Raw genomic sequence first — 23,424 nt, 5'->3', positions numbered from 1 at the left:
ATCATGTGTGTTGTGACCATCACTTGAGCTCTGCTTCCAAGCTTTATTTACATGGAGAAGCAGAGAGATAATAGTCTCTGAGGGTGTAGGAAGGCTTAAAATATCACAAGTACTCCAGAAATAATTCAGTTTGAAGGCAGAGTTAAAATGAGAACTGATGTAAAGGAGAGGACGGAAACATTTCAGCAAAGCTGGAAAAACTTGTGGGTAGGAGAGCTAGGCACAAGTCCCTGTAAACTCCCTAGCTGGTTGCTGAGGAAGTATTTGGTCCTTTTGCAGCTGCAGTGCCTGACCTGCCACAACAACCCCTACCTTCTCCTGATGCTGCAAGGCTTCTAGGCTAATCACATCTGGAAGAACTCAGGCCCTGTGTCACCACCAGTGAGACCACACAGAATCTCACTTCATTTGGGGCAAGGCCCAGCTTTTCTGCACTCGGTGTCCTGAGCAGTTGTGCGCATCACTGCTGACCTTGTGCAGCAGGTGACCATTGTCTCATGTATCCTCTTAAGAGCTTAAAATTATTCCACTTTACTCTTGGCTCTCTTTAACATATGCATTTCTTACTATGTTGTGGAAAAAAATTAAATTGTGAGTGGTAGGGAAGGTGAGGAAGTGCCATGTGTGCCCTGGAATGCTCACGCTGCCCCATCAATTTTGTTTGCCTGGGATCTTTGATCTGTGAAATAACGGCAGTGTATCTTGACCCACTTTTCTGTACTTCTGTGGAAGATGACATTTCCAACTCCCACAGACATGGGAATGGATTACTGTAAATACCAAAAGGCATATTTCCATGGAATCCTAAAATTTGCTGTAAGGATCTTCAAGGTGCTTGAACTTTATAATGTAAAGGTGATGCCTGCTTTCTCCAAAGTAGTGTCCGAGTGCTTGTCTGTGTGAGATTCTTTTTGTGTGGACTGTGCCTGAAGACTAATCCCCCTCTCTTGCCTGACCAGAGGCTTTCTTCCTGGAATGCAAAGGAAACCTAAGGTCAGGAATGAAACAGCTGATACTCAGTTTAAAAGAAGAGCCTGAATATAATCCTTGAGAGGGAAGAATGCCCTTTAATTTTTCCTGAATTATGTATGTGATCATCATCATTTGAGAACTTTGAATACTTGAGCTCTGGAAGATGGTGCTTGTTGTGATCTGCAGAAATTGGCACCTGACATGGCCTGAGCAATCCGTGCATGCGGCCTTTTTCACTGGTGCCTAGGAAGTAGGTGTCTTTAAGCAGAAATGTTAGCATCTTAGGCTTGACTTTGCCAGAATTAGGAGATGTCTAAGGAATGAGCAAGGTCAGTCTGCACTTTTTATCAACTCTTGCAAACTGCCTGCTTTTTCAGATCTGCTGCACTCGACTGTAGCACATTTTTTCAAGAGGGAAGTATTGAAGTTGTTCCCTTCCATAGGTTCCATGGGTGGGAAGTTGTAGGGGAACACTTTCCAGCCTTAGTCCCTGTTTTGTTTGCTGCCTTTCTTCTAAGGCTGATCACTGGAGAATTATTTTTTTCCCTTCCTGATCTTTGTCGCTCCAGTAGTTGCTGTGATTCTCTTAGATGTGCTTGATGCTCTTAAACATGGAAGTGAAGTGTATGCTTTGGTGTCTTTAAATTCCTCATGTCTTTGTTTTGGGGGAGCACAGTAGGCAGGTATTATGTAATAGGTAATCTTGTCTAGTGATTAAATAAGATCTTGTTAATGGAACAACAGGAATAAAAATAAGTTGAAAAGGAACTAGGCTGAAATCAAGCTGAAGTGCTTTGTTCCTATTTCTATTGATGATAACCTGTAAACATTAGCATAGTTTCTTTGGTTTTGTTCCCTGCTTTAATTATATTAAAGCACTTTAAAGGACCATTATGAGCATGAAATCGTCTAATAAAGTTAATCATAGCATACATCAAGTATCAAAGATTAGTCTTTTGTCTAAAATATGTGGATTTTATGCTCAACAGTTTGTAACTTTCAAAGAGGCTTTTAGCTTTTATTTGTGAGGCTACTCGGAATGGCATGTATTTAAAACTAATAATTTTTAATACACAATTAATTACTGAGTACACAATATCTGTAAACAATACAGATTTTGGTCTCTTGTGTAGAGTTAACAATGAGTTCAATTTTTTACATATCTGTTTAATCCACTTACATAGTACTTAGTGTTCAGTGTTCGAGAAAACTTCAGGGTGTGGTTGATTTGTTTGTTTATTTTATTCATGTTTCTTTATTGTTTCTTTGTTTAGTTTTGGTAAAGAACCCTGTACTTTGATAATCTTGCAGTCACTTCTGTGAAGTGCTGCCTGGGAAGTGAAGTATCCATACTAAAGGAAGGATCCATACTGGATATTTTTTCCATAATTGTCCTGATATGCAGGTTCAGAGAAAGTTCCTAAATACACATTTGCAGTTATGTAATGCTTCCCATAGTCATCATACTTAACTTTCATCTTATGATTTGTCTGTTCTTTTTATATGTCATAACATCTGAGTAGTTATTTAAATATCCTGTGCCAGGAATCTCAGCCTTTCTCTTGAATAAATGAATGAATGCTAAGTCAATAAAACATGTATTTCTGTATTTCTGCTGCATCTTTCATTTACCTGTTTCAGAATGTTTTCAAATAGTGACTTGGGCTCTTGGCACTTGAGGTGGCAATGTAATTTACCTACATGTAGAGTAGAGGGAGGTTCACAGCTGTAAAATCACTGAACAGAGGCCACTCCAGAAGGAGTAAATTGGAACTTGCAAGGCTCAACTTTGTGTTCCCTGTCCTAATATCACCTGATCTGTGTCTGATTTTGCTAATCCATCTCACATCATGTATGAGGTGCTGAGTTAATACACCTAGGCAGCATGCTGTTTCTAGAAGCAAAGAAAGTTGTGTGTGCAAGGTGTGAAGCAAGCTCCTTGCTGCCCCAACATGTTGGGGGGCAGGACACAGGGCTGGCTGCCTGCTTCCTTGGGCTCACCAAGAGCAGAGTGTGTTCTGTGCTTCATGATGTCACTGTGTTTGTGCGCCTTCTCAGCCTTCGCATACGTGGTAGCGAACCAGATTTGCTGGCTCTCGGGAGTAATTCTGATGTTGAAACTTGTGAGGAAGGAGCAAATTTACTAAGAACAATTCTGGGCCCATCAGATGTCCTGTGGCAAAGAGCCTGAATGCTAAAACCAAATGATGGCTTGCTTGGACTGCATTGGCTCAGCAGCAGATGCTGGGTGAATGAGACACAATGGCTATTTCTAAACCGATGAGTAAAAGCGCTTAGAAGCGTGCCTGCCGTCCTGGTCCTCCCATTTCCCAGGGGAAGGTGGATTTAGTGTATCATTTGTCAACTTGTTGCCAGGTCCTTGCTGTTAGTATCTAGGCCGAGGAGCAGAGCTGAGGAAAGGCTGGATGTCTGAGTCTCATGTGTGAGGTCTGGGTGCTGTCCCAGGAGAGGGGAAATGCCACAGTCCTTGTGGCTGAGTGTGCTCATTAAGAGCCCATGTGAGGGCAAATTGTCTGCTGCTGACCCCAGTCTCCACTGGCTGCTGTGTTGGACAAACATCTCTGTTAGGGGTAGAGATTGGGCCCTAATAAATAAACCCCTGCTTATTTTATCATGGGAGCTGCTCTCTTTTGCTAGAGTCCATCTATGAATTCTTGCTTTCTGTAATGGTACACGTCTTGATGGCATGGAATTCCCTAGCAAGTCCCCTTGGCCGGAATGGTTGCAATAGTATTAAGTTCCTTTTCTGGGAGGAGTGTGGGGTTTGTTTTTTTTTTTTGCTGTTTCTTCTTTCTTTGAAGAGACTAATAAGAGCCAAACTTCCAAAACACAGTATTTATGCAGGGCTTGAATTACTATTAAAATAAACTGTTAAATAATTGGAAAGAGTGTCTAGAATGCATGCTAGCATGACGTTGGAAGTAAAGGTTTTGGTGTTTCAGGTTATTTTATCTCTTAAGGGCCTCAGTAAGAGTCAGAACTTTGCTAACCTAGTCAGAGTTTCTGAGGCAAACTTGAATGGTGATATTGTGCCTACAAATGGCGCCTTAGAACTTGTGTAAGTGGCCACTGTGGCTTTTGCAATATGGAAATGTGAGGAAGTACCAGTTTCAGGAGCTGAAAAGATGGAAACAACTGTGCCCTGCCTCCTTGTAATACAGGGGTTTCTTTTGCTGGTGCTATTTTTGCATATAGTGTATTTTAAAATATATTTCTATAAGTATGTATTATATATATTCTTCATATATATTTTTGTATGCATATATATGTGTTTTGCATAGTTGTTACAAATATTCATATTTATATAAATGTATAACATATATTTAAAACTCTGCTGTTAGAGGTCATTATATTACTGCATAAACATTATTGTTATGTGCATGGGCTCTTCAGCTTGCAGATCCTGGTCTGCTGTGCAAGAAAGGGGGAAGTTTGTAATTTAAATTCAATTGTTATTTAAATAATAAATTGTTCATAAACTGCTGAAAGACAATGCTCTTAGATTTTCATTTGGCTCTATGCTGCAGTTGTTATGGTGATTCAGATAAGATCATTGGTGTGCTGGTCTTCACTGGGTCTGGCTATGCAAGGACTAATATATTGGGAAAACTGATTTTAGAAATCCCTACTTCAAGTGAAGAACAAATACTGACTTATTTATAAAGTGGTATCAAATTTTAGGTGTAATTTTAATATGTTGGGTTTTTTTGCTTGCTGCTGCTTGGAGTTATACTCTATTTAGCATACTTCTGCCTTCCTTTTTTTAGAGGAAGGGTTGGTATCCTTGAAATTAAATGTGTTGTAATGATTTATGAAAAGATTTTCTAAATAGAAATGTAATTAGTAGGTTTTGCTGATCTCGTTTTCTTTATTTCAAGCAATTATCCTGTGGTCAAAACAATGGGAGAAATCAAAGCAATTGTTTAGAGTATGAAATGGGTTTGCTTCCTGTAAATTAGATTCTGTAGCTTACTAAAAGCGTCCTGGGTCTTTAACATAATTCTGTCATTCTAAAGATTTTAGATTTTTTTGAGATTAAATAATCTCTCCATTGTACCAATGCAAAACTTTATTTGGGTCAAAATGTTTTTTCACAATTTATCTGAAGAGAAATCTTCCAAAATACCTGTTATACTGAAGAGGAGGGCTTATATTGTGGTTGTAATTCAAATGTGATAGTACATGAAGTGGGCAGGATGGAAAGGTTATACTGACTTGCCAGCACATTTTAAATTATCTCTGTTTTGTGCTCACTGATGATTTTACTTTGATTAACAATTAAGCACTTTTCACAGATAAGGAGAACAACCTTACATGAGTGTAAAATTAGGACCAACTGCCTGTCAAATGTTTGAGTGCAATAGTTTAGCTGGACATGCACATATATTTGGAAATTCTTCTTTTATCAGTGTCCTTTTTTAACCTCTTTTCTGATTGTGTGCTTGCAATTTAGTAAAAGACACTATTAACGTGTTTTTCTTAAAGAACTATAATTCCTAGGTGTAGGAACTGAAATGCATTTTTCCTTGCCTGTTTTCATGTTTTCTTACGGTGACTTAATGAATGTATAGCAAATTTATTCTGGCTAGGAAGTGCCTTGAAAGACAAAGAACAAAACTAGATTGCCTGGATATTTTATTTTTCTTACTAGAGTTGTGTGTTGGTGCTTTGCATCCAAACTGTTAGATTAAATACAAACTGCATATTAAAGTTAATGCTGCAGAATTCCAGAAAAATAAAAAATGTTAGTTACAGAAATTCAGTTGTACTTCCATTTAAGGAGTTCTTAAAAAGTAGATTTCATTTTAACTTAATAATTCCCAAGAGTTGAAGTGTTTTGTGTAGTGAAGAGCACAGTTATTTATTTCTCCCCTAAACCTCAAGACAATCAATATTCTGTATTGTTTTTAGTTCTGAAATCCATCAGGACCTATCTGCTTACAGAACATGACAGTTTGAACAGGCAAAAAAACATTGCCATCAAAACCCCTTGACAGGCATGAGCAATATTTCCAGCTGGGATGAAGATCCCTGACACTTGGAAGAGTAAGAAATGGAGATACTGGTTCATGTTTTATGTAGTTTATTTTGAAGTCTCTCAGGAGTTCAGCTTTGAATTTGAATTTCATTTTGTTGAGGACTCTTCTTTAATTCAACTGAGGAGACAAAAAACTGTTAAATTTTATCTGGCAGTCAGCTCTAAAAACTTGTGTCTATAGCTTTATTCCTGTTGACTGCTGGGCTTTATGAAAAGATCTTATTTCTCATATTTGCAGGCATTTTTGTGGTGATACATATATTAATGACATACAGGGACATTTAAGTGTATGTTTATGCATGCACATGCATATATGGATGGAAGCTGTTATATTTAAATAAAAAATGAGCTCCTCTTTCTTCATTCTGTGAAGAGGGTGAAAAAGAGGTATGAGACAGGTCTCTTCAGAAGTCCCATCTCTTCCCCTTTTAATGGTTTGTCTTGGGTTTAAGGTGGGAAATGCTAAGAGAATAACTTTTTAAGTTGCCTTCCCTAGGAATACTGCTCTGTAGTTTGCACATGCAGGCTGGCAAAGCTTTTTACTGAGTTGTTTGGAAGCTCTGATAGAACTGAAATTCTATTTACCCTTTATTTAAGCTGTCTTAAAGGTAAAGCTACCCCATGACACCCATTTTTACCACCTTTATACATGTGCACTGCCCATTTCATAATTTTCAAAAACTGTGAGGTTTTAGACATTTTTTTTCAAGGCTGCTCAATATTCTTATAATGTTTTGTTTTTGAAATAATGGTTTCTTTCCGAACAAAGGATTCCTAACTGCAATTGATGCAAGTCTGCCAACTGAGCTGGAGAAGTCAAGCAGAGCACCTAGAGGATGGGGAATAGTAAGTCAGTCATCTGCAAGTTAGACTTAGAGCTGACTCTCTTCAGAGATTGTCAAAAGAAGCAGATGAATCCCCCTCTGCAGGTGTCTGCTGTTTCCTCCTCATTCCTTCTCCAGCATGGGGACCCTCCCCTAGCACACTGCTCCATGAACTTCTCCAGTGTGAGTTCTTCCCACAGGCTGCAGTTCTACATGAACTGTTCCAGTCTGGGTCCCTTCCACAGAGTGCAGTCCTTCAGGAACAGATTCCAGCGTGTGTCCCCCGTGGGGTCACAAGTCCTGCCAGGAGCCTGTTCCAGCACAGAGTTACCATGGGGCCACAGCCTCCCTCAGACTTCCACCTGCTCTGGCATGAGGGTGTCTACAAGCACATCTCTGCTCCACCATGGACCTCCATGTCCCCTTCTGCAGGGGGACAGCCTTGCCTTACTGTGGGCTTCATGACAGGCTGCAGGGGAGTCTCTGCTCCAGTGCCTGGAGCATCTCCAACCCTTCCTTTTTTGCTGGCCTTGGTGTCTGCAGGGCTGTTTCTCACAAATATTCTCACTCCTCTCTTCTCTGGCTGCAATTTCCTTCTCTGCAGTAACTTTCCTTCTCAAATACAGGATCCCAGAGGTGCTACCACCCCCCCTGATGGGCACTGACCAGCCCTGGGTCTCTCCTTGGCTCTGTCAGACATGGAGGAAGCTTCTGGCAGCCTCTTGGAGAAGCCATCCTGTAACCTCCTTTAACTATGAGGAGTCCATAGTGTCTCTTGAATAAAATATACCACTAAGAAAAAAAAAGAAGAGCATCTGACTTATAAATGAGAGACAAACACTGGAATTAGCATCCATACAAGGAGCAGAAAAACTGTCTGCCATTGAGTACACACATACATCCTGAGAATTCCCTGCTATCTTTTTCAAGTCACAGATGAGAAAATTAAAATGGGAGAAACTTCATGTAAATGTCTGCAGTATCATACCCTTTGCTAATATTCAGATTCAAACTGGCTGGCTGAAAACACTGTTTACAGAATTATTACTAGAATCTTGCAGGAGTAACTTTAGCAATAAATATAGCACAGTTACTAAGCTTAAAACATAGTCAAGGAGCATCTACACTGAAGTCCTGACTTGGGTATTTTACTTCACTGCATGGCCAACAGTGAGGGATTCAGATTCACCCTCTGGAGGAGCTTCTTTCTAATACAGAAAAAACCCTGAGTTCCTTAGATTCTAGCAAATACCTTCAATGCATCATTCCTGACAGGGAAATACTGTAAGGATTTAAGACATTGCTTCCAAGCACCTTCAGAATTACCAATGTATTTTGCACTCTAGTCAAATAATGAATTAAGAGACAAATTCAAAGGAAAGAGGGGCAAGATGAGTCAAGCTACACAAAAAACATGTATTCACTACAGAACACTCCTTTTTAAAGTCCAGAATAAAGCAGAGAAATCTGGCTCCTGTGTTCTTTTCACAGTGTGAAATTTGCTGAAGAACTACTTTGTTCTAGCTCACAACACCTCAGCTGCTGTCGGATAATCCCAGCAACAGGATTTCTGCAGGCTCTGTCAGTTCCAAATTCAAAAATAAACTGTACAGGCGTTAATGACACTGATGACAGTCTTGTTTTCTATTAGTCATCTTCTTTCAAATACCAGTTTTAATACAAATTTCTGTATGCATATGAACAGAGACAAATTGATGAATTGTCCACAAACCATTCCCCCTGTGCTGTGGGGGAGGAGGTAGAGAATCAGGAATAAATTTAAGTTCAGGAAGGAATTAACCCACCTCAGGGTGGGGAGAAGGTGTTTTCAAGATTTAGGTTTACTTCTTATTATCTTACTCTGTTTTATTGGTATAAAGTTAATTTCCCCAAGCCAAGTCTGTTTTGCCCATGACAGTGACTGGTGAGTGATCCCTCCCTGCTCTTATCTCATGAAACCCATGAGCCTTTCATTATGTTTTCCCTCCCTTACCCAGGTGAAGAGGGAAGTGATAGAGCAGCCTTGGTTGGCTCCTGGTATCCAGCCAGGGTCAACCCACTGTAACAAGGAATAAGAAAACTTGGAATTGATACAACAAGTAGCAAGGATGATTTCTCATGGTGCTTTCTTGTCCTTCGTGCCTTTTTCACAACTTGGCAACAGTTGTAGACAGTGACATCGTGTGTTAAGGTGAAGAATTTCACTTTTCCTTGGTACTTTAATCCTTCACAGTTTTTTTTTCAATTGATGTTGTTGTTATTATTTTTTTTATTTTGTTTCATTATCCATTAAATGGTAAGATTATTTATATGCTTGCTTTGTCATGCTTTTTATTTTCCATGTGTACATTCATTTTAGCATTCATTTTATCAACTAGCTCACTAGTTATGCTCACTAACTAAATATCCTTGGAAAGAAGTTGAAGTATCAAGAAACAGTTTCTTTTACTGAGAAATCTGTATTTAGATTTTGTTCACTGAATTAAAAAATGCCATCTGGAAAAGAGTTGTTTGAAGTGGCTGGAAACACAGAGGGGTCTCCATATGAAAAGAAGATTGCATTGTAAAGATGCTGATTATGGGGATGTGTGGTAGATGTGTAGTGCAAGAAATGGAGAGGTTGTCCCTATTTCTATGAGAAAGGTAAATAGCAATTAAATGAAAGGCAAAATGGAAAAGTAGGTTTTCTTAGTGAAAGGAAAAGGAGATACTTTTAGCCATTGTGTAGAACATGTTGCAGTCAGGGAAATAAAAGTACATAAACCAGCGTTTTGCTGTTAGTATAGTTTCTGAGATGATTTAAAGTCTTGCAGGGTAAAAGAGAGGCCTGCAAGTTTTAGCATTACCTAGTCATGAGCACTTGAATGGCTTGGAAGTCAAATCTGCTTTCAGGATATGTGTGCCCCAGCAATGAACCCTGCTGATATTGCAGATGTGGCAATGTGCTGCTGGCTCTGTGCACACAGGGAAGAAGATATTCAGCTCTTGGGTGCTGTTTTCTGCTTGAAGATATTTTTCATTCCTCTTAAGGAAAAGGAATTGGGCTCTAGAAGCTAAATTTGCCCAAGGACTGTCAGTTAAACCACATAAGTCAGTCTGTGGGTGCCTTGAAGGAAGAGACAAGGAATGCTAGTTGGAAGAAAACCACTTTTTTCCCATAATATTGCTAGGCTGAATCATAGAGGCCTGCTTGTATGGTAGCTGTAACGTATTCTCTCTTTTTCACCCCTTTGTTTTCATTTGTTTCTTTAGGTTGAATTTTCCTATCCTCCCCTAAAACCTGGAGAAGGACATGACAGCCACAGTTTACCAGAGGAATGGAAGTACCTGCCATTTCTTGCCTTACCGGATGGCGCTCACAACTATCAGGAAGGTGAGAAATAAAAAAGTTGTGTGTACTTCTACTGCAACCTAAAGAAAAGACCTGATATCTGAACAGCTGACCAATGATTCTTCTTACTATTTGACTTCCTGCACTTTTAGTTTAAATTGCAAAATACATTGGCAATGATATGTTCCTTTAGGTGAAAGTAAAGGTGTGCCTCCTACATCCAGAATTCAGATGTCAGTAAAAACTTCAGGGTTACATATCAATTTTGCACAGTTCTAGCAAAAAACAAGGTTGCTGGCTTTCTCAGTAGTTCTTTGAAGGGTGAATAAACTCTCCTCCACTAATTTAGAGATTCTTAAAATGACCTACAAGTTATGGAAAGCCATGTCAGTATAATGGCGTGAGCTTTAAAAGGGTATTTGTTGGCAGAATAAAAATAGAAATAACAATTTTCCATGTAGCCATCACCAAGTTTGTGGCACTTTTTATTTTTTTACTATTGCATTTATTCCTTTATTAGCAGTTCTATTCATCCATGGAATTTAGATTTGTGTCCAGTTGTTTCATCATTTTTTTTCTGCAGAGCAGACAACAAGGAAGTCACTTTAAAAATCACGAAATCACAGAAATCCTTCAATACTATTTTTAATTTGTTTTGTTTTTCAACTTGATATACTTAACTTCCTTATTGTCCAGCTTTTGGAGAGCTCATTTGGAAGCAAAGGAAGTTTATCAAAATAATCTTTTTCCTAGCAGCAATAAGAGTGTCTCTGACTGCTCTGGGTCATGATTTTTGCTGAATTTCTGCGTTGTTAAATACATTAAAAGAAGTAGGCTACATTCCAAGCTAGGAAATTCACATGCAGCTTCATTTACCTGCTCTCTCTTATCTCAGCACCATTCCAGTTAATATTCAAATTTGAGCATTTTTATTGCTGTACTAGAAGAATATAAATGTTTATTTTTTGGTAAGAAAAAAAAGGAGTTGGCAGCAAAGGGTAAATATATATCCTTGTGTTTTGTAGGCAAGAATACACTTGAACTTGAACCATGCAAATAGATTTTCTGATAATAATTGTGTTTCATTTACTGTAACTGTTAGGTATCTGTATTTTGAGATTAAAATTCAATTTTAAATGAATTCCCATGGATAGTTGCATTTGTGCAAAGAGGATGACTTGGTACAGGAAATGGTTTTACAGGCCTTCTAAAACTCTAGGTGATTTCCACAATATAAACTTGATCAAGGTAGTAAGCTTTGTTATAAAAAGTCCCCCTCTCTGTTGGTCATAAGTGCATATGGGATTATCTCTTCTGTGCATTTTCTTACTATGAAGCAAACAAAAAATTAACAGTTGACTTCAGAAAATATTTCACTCATGTTTTGAAAGGAGAGGACAAGTGGTTTTCTTTGCTTAGGATTTAGCAACTTTTTTTCCAGTAGTAACAGGTGTATGTGTATATGTATATCTCAAACCATAAAAGTCTTTCTCTTGTTATGTTTTATAGCTGCTTTTCTTTTTCATTTTGCACTTGCACGAACACAGTAATTATTTTCTGTAAGACTAGGTTTCACAAATTCTTTTTGGTAGTATAGTGCTGCTGATGGTGCAGATATCTACCTTGGCAGTGGTAGGAGATACTCTATCCTTTCAACTGTGTGTATCCTCCTTGACTGTGTTTGCCTTCTTAATGTCATCACACTCCAAATTGTACTCAACAGTGCCTTTGTCCTGAATTGGGAAAGCACTGTACCAGTAGGTTTCAGTGGTGCTTCTCTGCTGTCAGTAGCTGCTTCTGAAAAGCAATGTTGGTTTGGTCTGGCTAAACATGAAGCTGTCCTGCACACCTGGAGATTCTTCCACAAATTATCTTGAAATGTGAAAACTAATTTGGGTCCAGACATAACCTTGTTAGTGACTTGTTCCTTTTTCTTTCTTTTTTTTTTTTTATTTTAGAAAATAAGTGTATGCCAGTACTTTCTGCATTAAACCTCTAAGGGATGCTGAAAATAAATATACCAAACTCTTGTGAGTGAATTACAAAATAGTCTTGTCTTTTTTCTAGATACCGTGTTTTTCCATCTGCCTCCAAGATGTGGGGATCGAACCACAGTGTACGGCGTCTCCTGCTATCGGCAGATTGAGGCAAAGGTAACTTTCCAAGTTGTGAATTAATTATATTAATGAATAATAGGCTTGATGCATTAACAAACCTAAAATTCAGTGGCTTGCATTACACCAACAGGCAAAAACTGCATGATTGTCTTACATTGAAAGTCTTTGATGATGCTCACAGTATGTAGCTCCAGAACTTGAAAAGTATGCTTTCCCATACATCAGCAGGTGTATTGTGATCTTTTAAAATGTTCAAGGCAATTGAAAAATACATTTTTCAATTCTTGAGAGCCCATCTGGCCATCAGCACCAAGGAGCAAAACTCAATTGACAGTCTGTCAGGTGGCAAAGGTAAATTTCCAAGCAGTAGGCCTTTTGGGTGGAAAAAGTTGAAATTTCTCCCCATAGAGAATTTGAATACTTCCTGGGATCTGACCATGCAATTGTAGGGATCTTTCTCTTCACCTACTTCCTTTGCCAAATGTACTCTTGCAGAGTAGACTTGAATCCTCCCATTTATGCTAGCTGCTTAGTGATACCAGCCTTTAGCAGTAAAACTGAAAAATTGAGGAGAGCCATGGTTTGCACGTGATCACACTGAGGAAATTTAAGTACTAGATCTATTCAAATCATCCCATGTTTTCAAAAATAGTAATGGTAGTATGATCTATGCACTTAGAATTGAGAAGTTATTACAAATTTATTTTAAAATTACTTTTTTTTTAGTGAATTGCCAAGAATCTGGAATCTCATGTGGGTTTGTTTTAATTTACAACCTCTGAATATATGATTCGTTTATGTACTCTGTTTCTCTGTTAATTACATCTTGATTATATTTCAAGTTCCTGTTCTTGCTCTAGGAGAAATTTTGCACATGCAGTTTTTAATTCAATTTATTTTGAACTAAATTCCAACTAAATTGGTTTCATTCACTCATTATTTTTGCACCAGCCATCACTGTATTCTGTGATTTAGAGTCTTGCTGTATTTAACTATGCAATAACTCTAGTTTATTGTGCACTTGATTCCACTTTATGCTTTTTAGTAACCACTTAAGAAGATAAATAGATGTTTAAAATGAACTCTTTGGAACAACTAGAATAAAACCCAACGTGTTTCATATGACAGCTCTAGCACTCTCTCCATCTGTCCTTTTTGATGTGTGGGCTGCAGTCCATACATTTTCTGTTTTGTACAGTTAAGTGAATCATTTGTGTGTATTCTGCCCTCACCATTTCTAGGTTTGCTGTAAAGTGCTGGGACCATTTGTTCTGGCTGAGAATGTAACTTATTTTGTGGATAAGTTTTTATTTTATGGATGAGTCAAAAAAGATGCACAAGTATGAAACAAACAATTTCTAGGCAGAGACATTTTAATCTGGTCCATTTTCACTGATGATGTTAGAGAAGAGCAAGTGATGTGTTGTCGTTTCTCTCCTGTACATTCCCCTGAGTTAAAATGCCATTTCCTTTTCCAGGCTGTTGCCTTTTTCTCACGCTAGTGTCTTTTAAATAGGGTTTTGCCAATCATCACAGTTGTATTTGGATCTTTGTTGGACACAGTGAGATGAGAATACAGCTCTGACATGTCAGTGTTATGATGTTTTTTACTAGGTAGAATCATAGAATTGTTATACAATGGTTTGGGTTAGAAGGAACCTTAAAAATCATCTAGTTCCAACTCCCTGCCATGGGCTGGGATGTTTCCCACTAGACAAGGTTTCTCAAAGCCCCATCCAGCTTAGCCTTGAAAGCTGCCAGGGATGGGGCATCCACAGACTCATTGCTTTCCTAGCCAGCATTGAAGTGGTTGAATTCCCCCGTTAGGATGAGAGCTTGCAAACGTGAAGCTTCCTTTAGTTGAAGCAAGGCCTTGTCAACAGGCTCCCTGTGATCAGGCAGCCTGTAGTAGACCACAGCCTGGTGTCCTTTGTAGGTGCTGTCCTTGATTTCTACCCACAAACTCTTGACCTGTTTGTGGCTGTTTCTCAGAGGCAGCTCTTCACAATCTAGCCATTCCTTAACATAGGGGATGACACCTGTGCCCCTCTTTCCCAGTCTATCCCTTGTGAAAACATAAGAGCATACTGTTGCACAGTTTGGATATTCCACCATTGAAGATAGCCATTTTTAGGATTTTGCTTAAATAGGGGGCTAGTGGGAACTAAACTTGGGAAAGAATTATTTTTGAAATTTTTTGGGTAAAAACACTGTAATATTTCTATTTCTTAGGCATTAAAAGTACGGCAAGCAGACATCACCCGAGAAACTGTACAGAAGAGTGTCTGTGTTCTTAGTCAGCTGGTAAGAATTATTGTTTAACTCCCAAAACACCTTCAGGTAACCTTAACAGTTGTTCTTCCATATTCTTATTCGGAACATTTGGCTTCAAATATCTGTCTTAGCCATTGCAGAGTAACAAAATACTGGAGTAAAATTGAATTGGAAGGCTGTGGCATTCGAGTGAGCTGCCTTGATTAGTGGTATCTGCTTGTAACTTGAAAAGCATCTACCTATCGTCATGCATGGATACCTGTTTGCACTTCTGATTCTTCTTAAATGCTACAAACTCAATTTCATGTGGTAGAATCGAGGAGTTTGGCTAGTATAATCATGGAATGGGTAGGGTTGGAAAGGGCCTCAAATATCATCTAGCACAGTAGCTGGAGAGAGTGGCTACTACCTTCAACTGTGAGGGAGGTTTTCTGCTAGCCACACATACAGCATATTCTTGTTTTGAAGAGGTGTCTTTTATTTCTATATTCTATATATTTATATATTTTTATATATTTATATATTTTTATATATTTATATATATACCTACATAGATGTATCTTATATAGCTATTCATCCAAAGCTGCTGGTCGCCAGGCAGGGAATACAAATTCTTTTTTGCGCTTAAAGCTGAAGAAAGAATTGTTATCAGAGCTATTACTATTATGTACAAATTATAAATTTATGATTATTATAAAGCAAGCAACTACTTTTCCAGAAAGGTGTTTAATGAGGAAAAAAAATTGTGATCATTTAAAATGAGCACAGGAGAAAGGTGCTGGGAGTTAGCCAGTGAGGACTGCTCATCCATGAACTCTATGTATAATAAAGTGTCAGTATTGCAAGATAAGCATGGAAGAAGATTAAAGTTCAAAATACGTGACTAAATAGTTTTATTCACTTGCTTTTGTGTTTGTTTTTCTTCCAAGCCTTTGTATGGGTTACTTCAGGCAAAGCTGCAACTCATCACACATGCATATTTTGAAGAAAAAGACTTCTCACAAATTTCAATTCTAAAGGTAACTTTCCAGTAAAATCCACACACAGCAGCTTCCAGTGTATGGCCACAAACTTTACTATCTTAATTTAGTGCTCAAATATTCCTTTTGCATAAGTCATTCAGTTGTTCAGCTCCTGTAACACTTTAACATGAACTAAATGTACTACTCTAATCTGAGAGAGAGCCAACTTTCTAATTTGTTATGAGATACCAGTGTAGTTGGTAGTCTCTATCTCTGTTGATTCTGTTAGTAAAATTCTGCTTTCCTTCTGGAATAAGCCATTGAAATCCTTGAATAAGCAAATTTAATTTATTCTGGATTTTGTGTGACTGTGTGCCATTAACACCTTCTGGGTTTCTTTTTTTGCCTTTGTTCTAACTTTTGTAGGAACTTTATGATCATATGAATAGTTCCTTGGGCAATACCTCTTTAGAAGGGTCACAAGTTTATCTTGGTAAGTGACTTGTTTTGTACAAGGCAGTAGAGATGATGTTACACGAAACAACACATGCCTCTCCTGAGGTAATTTGTTTATGTGCATTAACAGATTAAGCACCAGAGGTCTGCATTTCTTTATTAATGGATTTAAATAAATGGAAAATGTAGTGTTCCTTTCATAATAGGAGTTAGTTTCAGGTTGAAAGCCGTATTACTCCTTGACCTAAAAGTCTGGCTAGCAGCTGTTCATCTGCTTTTGGTAAACAGTACCTTCTTAATTTTTAGATTGAGCATGCCACACCATCAAATTATTTAAGCTTGCATCTATCTGTTATTCAGTATATCTCACCACTCAGTTCTGACCCTGTGTTTTCTGAATGCACAGTGTAGTATTTACCTCAGTGTTTCCTTAATGCTGCGTGGCAGCCAACAGCACAACTATTCATGTTATTATCATCTCTATTGTCGATGAATTCTTGCTCCTGCTGGGAGGGGTGGGGTGGGAAATTGTATGAATTCTGCTGTTAAAATAACCAGGTTTACACAGAATCCATAATGGATTCCCTCACACCAAAAAATGGTGTAGAGAAAAAGAAGTAAATCAGTATCCCTATCAGCTGTTGAACTGTAATAATTGCTTTCTTTTTGGTGCCTCAGGTCTGTCTCCTCGGGATCTTGTTCTCCATTTTAGACACAAGGTAGGCGTTCTCTACTAGAAATAAAAAGGACTGCACTGTTTTGGGGAGTAAAATGCTTTGTGAGGAACAGAATATTTAGATGTACCTGAGCTTGGGAGTAAGAAGACTGTTTCCTAAGGACTGCTGGTTACAGCCTCCTGAATTTTCCCTCCCATTCTACCTGCTTAACTTCGGTGAAAGCACATTCCAAACTAAGGAGTTTTTTTAGTCTTGAGGGATTCCTGGAGATTTCTAGGTTTGAGTGACATTTTTTAGTCCTGTCCCAAATGCTATCTTATTTGTGACCTTGTTTCTATTCCCTGTTTCTCGTTCAATGAATGTGATAAAAAACTGCTGCTAAAGTCTGTACAGACACAACTTGGAGCATTTTCCCTGTGTTTTGTAAATTCAGTAGCTCCTGCCATCATAGCACCTGAGGAGACTTGGACCTCTTCTTCTTTTTCCTAATTTCTGTTCAAATTGAATGTATATCCTATAACTAAAGTACAAATAGCATTTAGAATCTCTTACTAAATGAGATGCATCAAGGAAACAACTCTGAGAATCTGAATTTCATGGTGCACCTGCTTAGTAGATTTTTGGGGTACAACTCATTTTTGTTTGACTTCAGATGTCTGCCAATCATTACCCAGAAGCATCTGTGTTTTTCCTCAAGTGTAGAGAGTCTGGACAGCCACTTCTGATCTAGATGCCTCATCTGTAGATAACATAAAATTGGGTGAAGTGGATACTGTTCCTGCTATTTTGCTGGATATTTTTTTTTCAGTTATTCTGTGTAGGAAATCTTATATTTATGCAGTTTATTGTTTTTCAAAATTCTGGACTTGCACAACATGTTCTTTCTGCTAAGCTATGTATGATTCAAATTACACTGTTCTTGTTTATCGAAGTTTTGGTTGTTTTTTGTTTTTTTTTCATCTCATGCTATTTCTGAATGGATGCTCAGGTGGAGAAAGGGTGTTAGAACATTTGTTTTCACTGGTCAAATGCCTTTGGTCATTTGATTGTTCTGCAGTGATTAAAACAAAACCATGAATAAGAGATTATGCTTGCACATTATTTTTGAAAAATGGCAGTGGTTCACTCACTGTATTTTTTCTTTCTACTTTTTTCAGGTCTTGATCCTTTTTAAATTGATTCTTCTAGAGAAAAAGGTAATTCTTTGTAAGCAGAGGCAGTTTAAATAGAAATGCAGCTGGTAAACATTTTTCATCTATAAAATAGAAGCATCTGAAGTCACATCAACAACCGTGCATCAATATATAAATTGGATTATTAGGCTAAAAGAAACTACTGTGTGTTGACCTATAAATTTGCATCTACTTCTGTTCTGTCCTCACTTTGCTTCTTTAGTTGCTGTCCCAGCCAGAGTAGGTAAAATATGATGCAATATGACCAGAGAAACTTAACCTACTGTAAAATATAGGACAGGATAAACATCATGCAGATAGGTACCTCTGTGGAGGAACTGATAGGAAATATGGGTACCTAAAAGGGCAGCTTAACAGCTTTACAGAGATTCAATAAAACTTCTGGTTCAGGCTTTAAATAGACCAAAGGAAAGAAGTGCTAGAAGTGTCCTTCAGACATGAATTCCACCTGCAGGAGACAATGAAGAGAGCGATATCTGTATCTGTTAGGTCAGCCTGAACTCAGATTATAAATTAATAACTGCTGAATTCTAGAGCCCAGTGCTTGCTTTGGGCTATCTTACTGCCTCAGAAGCCATGCTATTTTAGTAATTTAAGTGTAATATGCAAAATGTGAAAGCAGATGTGAAATTGAGACATTTGTTTTCTTCTGTGTTCATATTAATGCCCTAGAGCAAGAACTTCGAGTGAAATGACTGTGTATCAGCTGCCAGACATAATTATGCAGGGATTTTGTTTTGTTTTTGTTTAAAAATGTTATTTAAAGCTTTGTTTCAGTTTCCCAAATGCTACTTTTTCTTCAGCAGACCTGCTAAAACCCAGCTACTTCAGAGTACTTGGAAGGCATTAGAATTTCCTGTTAGCTGCAGCTGGAAAGTCTGTAGGATTTAATCTATAAGTTATCAAAACAGTTGTGGAGGTGTTTTTTAAGTCTGTATCTGAGACCTAGATATCTTTTGTAAGGCAGTAAATATGCTATTCAGTTTTAAAATAGATGTATCAGCTTCTCTGAAGCATTTGCAGTTGTCACTTAATTCTGTAAGTTAGATATACCTTGACTGTTCTCAGTATTTGTTGATGAGAATATAAGAATAGATGCCTATATTCAAGGCTATGCAAAAGGTACACTTGAGAAAATACAATTATGGCACAGTAGGGGTCACCAGATCAGTTCAGCATTTGGACATATACAAAGAAAATACTTCACTGAGCTACAATTCTTTTCTGAAACTGCTTAAACCACAAGACACAAATGCACAGGAAGAGAGGAGAGGAAGTATTTCCCTAGCGTGTTCACATTATTCAGACATATGAAATTGTTTTCAAAGTATCTGAATGCTTATGGAACAAACCTGCAGGTTCCTTTGTGTCTGTTTTCCCCTAAGCTCTGACAGGAAGACAACACTTGCAATTTCAAAAGAAAGTTTTGGTTTTCAGGCACTGCCTGTTTTCTGGCAAATGTTATGGTTTCAGAATAACTGTGGGAATCTGTATGTTCAAAGACTTTAAATATAATATGCAAGAAGCCACTCGTAATGCCAATTTTTCTTGATCTGAAAAATGCCACAGACTAATTTCCTTTAATCCGTAGCAATTCGATTGATGTTTTTCCACAGGCTAAAAGAATTTCTTTCACCTCTCAGCTGTTATTAGGCTGAAAGACTACTTCCAGATGGTGATCCTTTCCATTTCTGCTGCCAGGACCACCCAGTTTGCTGATGTAAATGCTGAGGGACATGTAGTGGGGTTGGGAAGGGTAAGGAGCTGTGCATCCTTATAGACAGAAAGATGGCAGAGGGACCCAAAGAAACAAATAGAGAAAAGTATTTACCTTAAGTAAGTGGTTTGCCCAAACAAAAACCTAGACTGGAATAGATTTCTTTAAAAAAGGTACTTCTTTATAGGCTTAATTATTTCTGTAGGCCAAAAAATAAGCTTGGCTAAGAATGCATGGTGTCTGAGAATCTAAACCTGTGGGAGTATCATAGGCTTTCTGTTGCAGTTCAGTGCTATTATATCATGCATTTTTCATACATACATTATAAAGCAGCGTCTTTAAAGTTAGGTATTTTTACTCCTATTGCAGACAACCAAGACTTTCCACAGATGTTCTTCTCATCAGGCTTTTTCAGTGGTTGTTGCAATTTGAATTCACCTATCTTGTACAGTTTTTCTTTGTAGTATGTTTAGGTTAATATACATAGTCTGTTTTCAGCTGAGGTACCATTAAATATCATTTGGCCTGCATTAAGGCTGTGTAGGTCTTTCTCTTTGCTCCATCAATTCACTAGCTTGTAGACTGGCAAATACTAGTAGGACATGAGCTATTATTCACCATTCTATTCTAAAGTGTCTGTCTTTCTTAGAGCAGAAGTCTCTTATTAAGACTAAATCCACAAGCTTGCACTTTTAATTACATCATATGCCTGTAAAACTGGACTGCAAAGTCATAAAGTTAGATCATTCTGTATTCCTTTGCATTCTTGATTCCTCTTAATGCTCACGTATGTTTTTTTACAGGTATTGCACTAATTAAGGATATAAAAATGGCATTTTTAAACAAGTTTACTTTTGTGGGGAATTTTTGGGGTTGGATTGTTTTGATTTTGTTTTGTGGGTTTTGGATTTTTTTCCTTTCCCCCCCTTTTTCCCCAAGGACCTATTTTGAAGAAATTCCAGTAGTAATATTCAGTCTGGCTTCTGTTTCTTCTTTCATTGCTAGCCTTTGACACCCCCTTTTGAATTCCTGACTAATTTACTAATTCCAGTGTCTCTGATTTAATTAAGTAGATTCTGTTTTCCCATGTTATGCCTTAAGTGCATTACCAAAGGTAGTATCACTCATGTCTTCTGTTTCCAAAAAATCTTTTTTGTTACATATGAATATTACTGTAAAAAATGCATGCAGCACTTATCCTGTTTTTCATTTATCTACATATCCTTAATGAATCTCTTTAAAAGAAATGTTTTTGCATAGGTTTGTATCAGTGGTTCTGGAATGGAGATTATTTGGCCTCTTTGATTTATAACAGAGAATTTAATGTGCTAGAAATGACCAAGAATTTATGCAGCATGCCAGGAACAACTTTTTTCTGTCAGTTCTTCAGTAATTGGATCAATTTGGAAAAAAAAAAATCTTAAATAACAGTAGAAAACTCTGAATAACTGAGAAGTGTGTTACAAACACATGTGTATATATACATAAATATATAACATGTATCACAAATATTTTATAAGGATTCTGTAGACATATTTAAATACTTACTTTGAACTGTTGTAGGAAGTTTTGTTTATAAGCAGACTTTCTAATATAACATAAAAAGCAGTGCCTTGAATAGTTTGCATGTGTCATTTGTCATGCATAAGTGTAATGTTCTTTTTCTCATTCTCCCCTCTCTAATCCCCCTTTCCTCTCTTGCATTCTCTCTTTCTCCCATTGCCCTTCCTCCTGCCACCAGGTGCTGTTTTATATTTCTCCTGTAAATAGATTGGTGGGAGCTCTGATGACTGTCTTGTCACTCTTTCCTGGTAAGAAGAGAAGTTTGAACTTCTTTTTATATGCTTTCTGGTGATAACTGAGATAGGTTGTGCTGTCACTTGGAAATCAACTCATGTGATAAGAAAGATAAGTTGATATGCTGCCTGAAAAATGGGTGACTTGTGTGCATGTCCATGTACTATGCACACACCTCCTAACACTTACTGCTTGCACTTTATGGGTTATTTCTTGTGCTTAATTGGAGCCACTGGATTTTCTGTATTTCCTGTTGGTAACATAGATGGGCCCCCTGAGTAACACATTCCTGTTGAGTTCCTTAAAACCCCAAAATACCAGCTTTTCCTTCCACATGTGCTCTTAAAAAACCAAAAAAAAACCAAACATAACCCCTAACCGTGCTAATCATTAGCTTCTAACCAGTCTTCTTAAAGCAAAATGTTAAGGCAGATTCTTTAGGAGAGAGAGTGTAGGGTTTGGGTTTGGATTTTTTAACACACTGCTGCCTCCCCAGAGTAGTGTTTTAAAATATGTTATTCCTTCTATGTACACAAGAGCACTTTTTTTTCCCCCCACAAAAGTCACTTACATTTCAATTGAGATATTAGTGTGTGCTGTTCTTTCCAGGTATGATTGAACATGGTCTTAGTGACTGCTCACAGTACAGACCAAGAAAGAGCATATCAGAGGATGCTGGCTTGCAGGAAAATACACCACGGTTAGATGACTATGTTTCTGTGTCTGCTGCTGATGCTTCAAATGGAAACTTGGGAATGGGAAAGGGAGACAGGAAGATGGCAGGAAATAATTCACTGGAAGGTCAAAAAGCAAATGTGCCTTTCTCCCAACCTGAGAAGACTTGCAATGGCGCTCAGTCCTCCAATGGTACCGTACAGCGCTTGAAAGTTCCTTCCCGTGCTTCTCCAGCATCCTCAGAAAGTGACTGGGAGACCCTAGATCCCAGCATTTTGGAGGAGTCTAATTTGAAAGAAGGAGAACGTGAGAATCCAGCATCAGAACAGGCGGAAAATCTTCGGAGCAAAAGCATGAGCTCCGAAGGCCTTCCCATCACTGTGCAGCCCCAGGCAAACACAGGGCACACAGTGCTTGTTCAAGGACTGGTGTCTGGGTTGGAAGAGGACCAGTATGGGATGCCACTGGCTATTTTCACAAAGGTGAGTATGTTCTTTGTGGTACCTGGTAACTCATAAAGACTTTTTTTTTCCCTGAAGTAGGTAATAATTTTGGTTACTGAACTCCAGGTGGACTACAAAACATGTTAGCATGGCCTCTCCTAGTGGGGGGGGAAAGGCCTGAGAGGGTTGTGCACATGCCTATTTGCATTTTACTTTCATACCTATACTTTAATAGAATTTGCAGGGTTTTTTTCAGTTTTGCATGGTGGTAACCTGCAGCCCCACTGTGGTTAATAAATTGTATGTAGAAGAAACTACAGTTTTCTTTTACTCTGAGGAATTGGTGATCTAACCTACACAGGGCCAGATCAGAGTATTTCAGAAGCCTTTAGATACCTTAATCTAAACAAAGACTCTGAAAGCTCTAGCTTTGCTGACACTAAATCTATGTTTTCCTCTTTTAATTTATAGCTATATATGTATTTTTAAATGTATATGTGTATCTATGCACAAAATGTGTATATAAATGCATATATACATATATATATACATATATATATATATACATATATGCAGGCATAAAAAAATATGTCAGATGAAATTTCACTCTCCTCTCCATGATAACTCTTTCTGTTTGTGTCTCTTTCTCTGTGCATGGTGCTTAGCTGCTGAATTTTAAGCTTGCACTGATACCTAACTGAACTCTAGCTATTCCAGAATCTCTAAGGACTCTGATAGGCATAGTCAAATAACAAGCAGTAAGTCTGGTAAGCAGGGCTGCATAGTAGGGCTCATTTCACATAAAAACCAGGTAAAATGTATCCTTTTTAAAGCTACTGCTATCAATAAAAGAAGTTATATAATACATTTCATTGTTTTGTTTTTAGTGTAATAAACGTCTTTATGACCACTTTCACATAGTAGAAG

The 23,424-nt window shown here is 37.9% G+C and overlaps 1 protein-coding gene across 2 annotated transcripts in view; it reads left to right on the top strand.

Moving 5' to 3' along the window:
- Window positions 1-23,424, top strand: part of AVL9 (AVL9 cell migration associated) — a 41,238-nt gene that overhangs the window by 5,111 nt on the left and 12,703 nt on the right. For both annotated transcript variants that reach the window (XM_086848043.1, XM_023919398.2), the window contains exons 2-10: window positions 10,108-10,228; window positions 12,254-12,339; window positions 14,536-14,607; window positions 15,507-15,596; window positions 15,966-16,032; window positions 16,674-16,714; window positions 17,830-17,868; window positions 21,324-21,393; window positions 21,989-22,536. In XM_086848043.1, coding sequence (XP_086704169.1) covers window positions 10,108-10,228; window positions 12,254-12,339; window positions 14,536-14,607; window positions 15,507-15,596; window positions 15,966-16,032; window positions 16,674-16,714; window positions 17,830-17,868; window positions 21,324-21,393; window positions 21,989-22,536 — 1,134 coding nt within the window. The remainder of the gene's footprint in view (window positions 1-10,107; window positions 10,229-12,253; window positions 12,340-14,535; window positions 14,608-15,506; window positions 15,597-15,965; window positions 16,033-16,673; window positions 16,715-17,829; window positions 17,869-21,323; window positions 21,394-21,988; window positions 22,537-23,424) is intronic.

Source organism: Cyanistes caeruleus, chromosome 1 (genome assembly GCF_971803275.1).
Source record: "Cyanistes caeruleus chromosome 1, bCyaCae1.hap1.1, whole genome shotgun sequence".
Lineage (NCBI taxonomy): Eukaryota > Metazoa > Chordata > Aves > Passeriformes > Paridae > Cyanistes > Cyanistes caeruleus.
The sequence above is the reverse complement of the archived record's forward strand: the minus strand, read 5'-3'. Positions and strand labels throughout refer to the sequence as shown.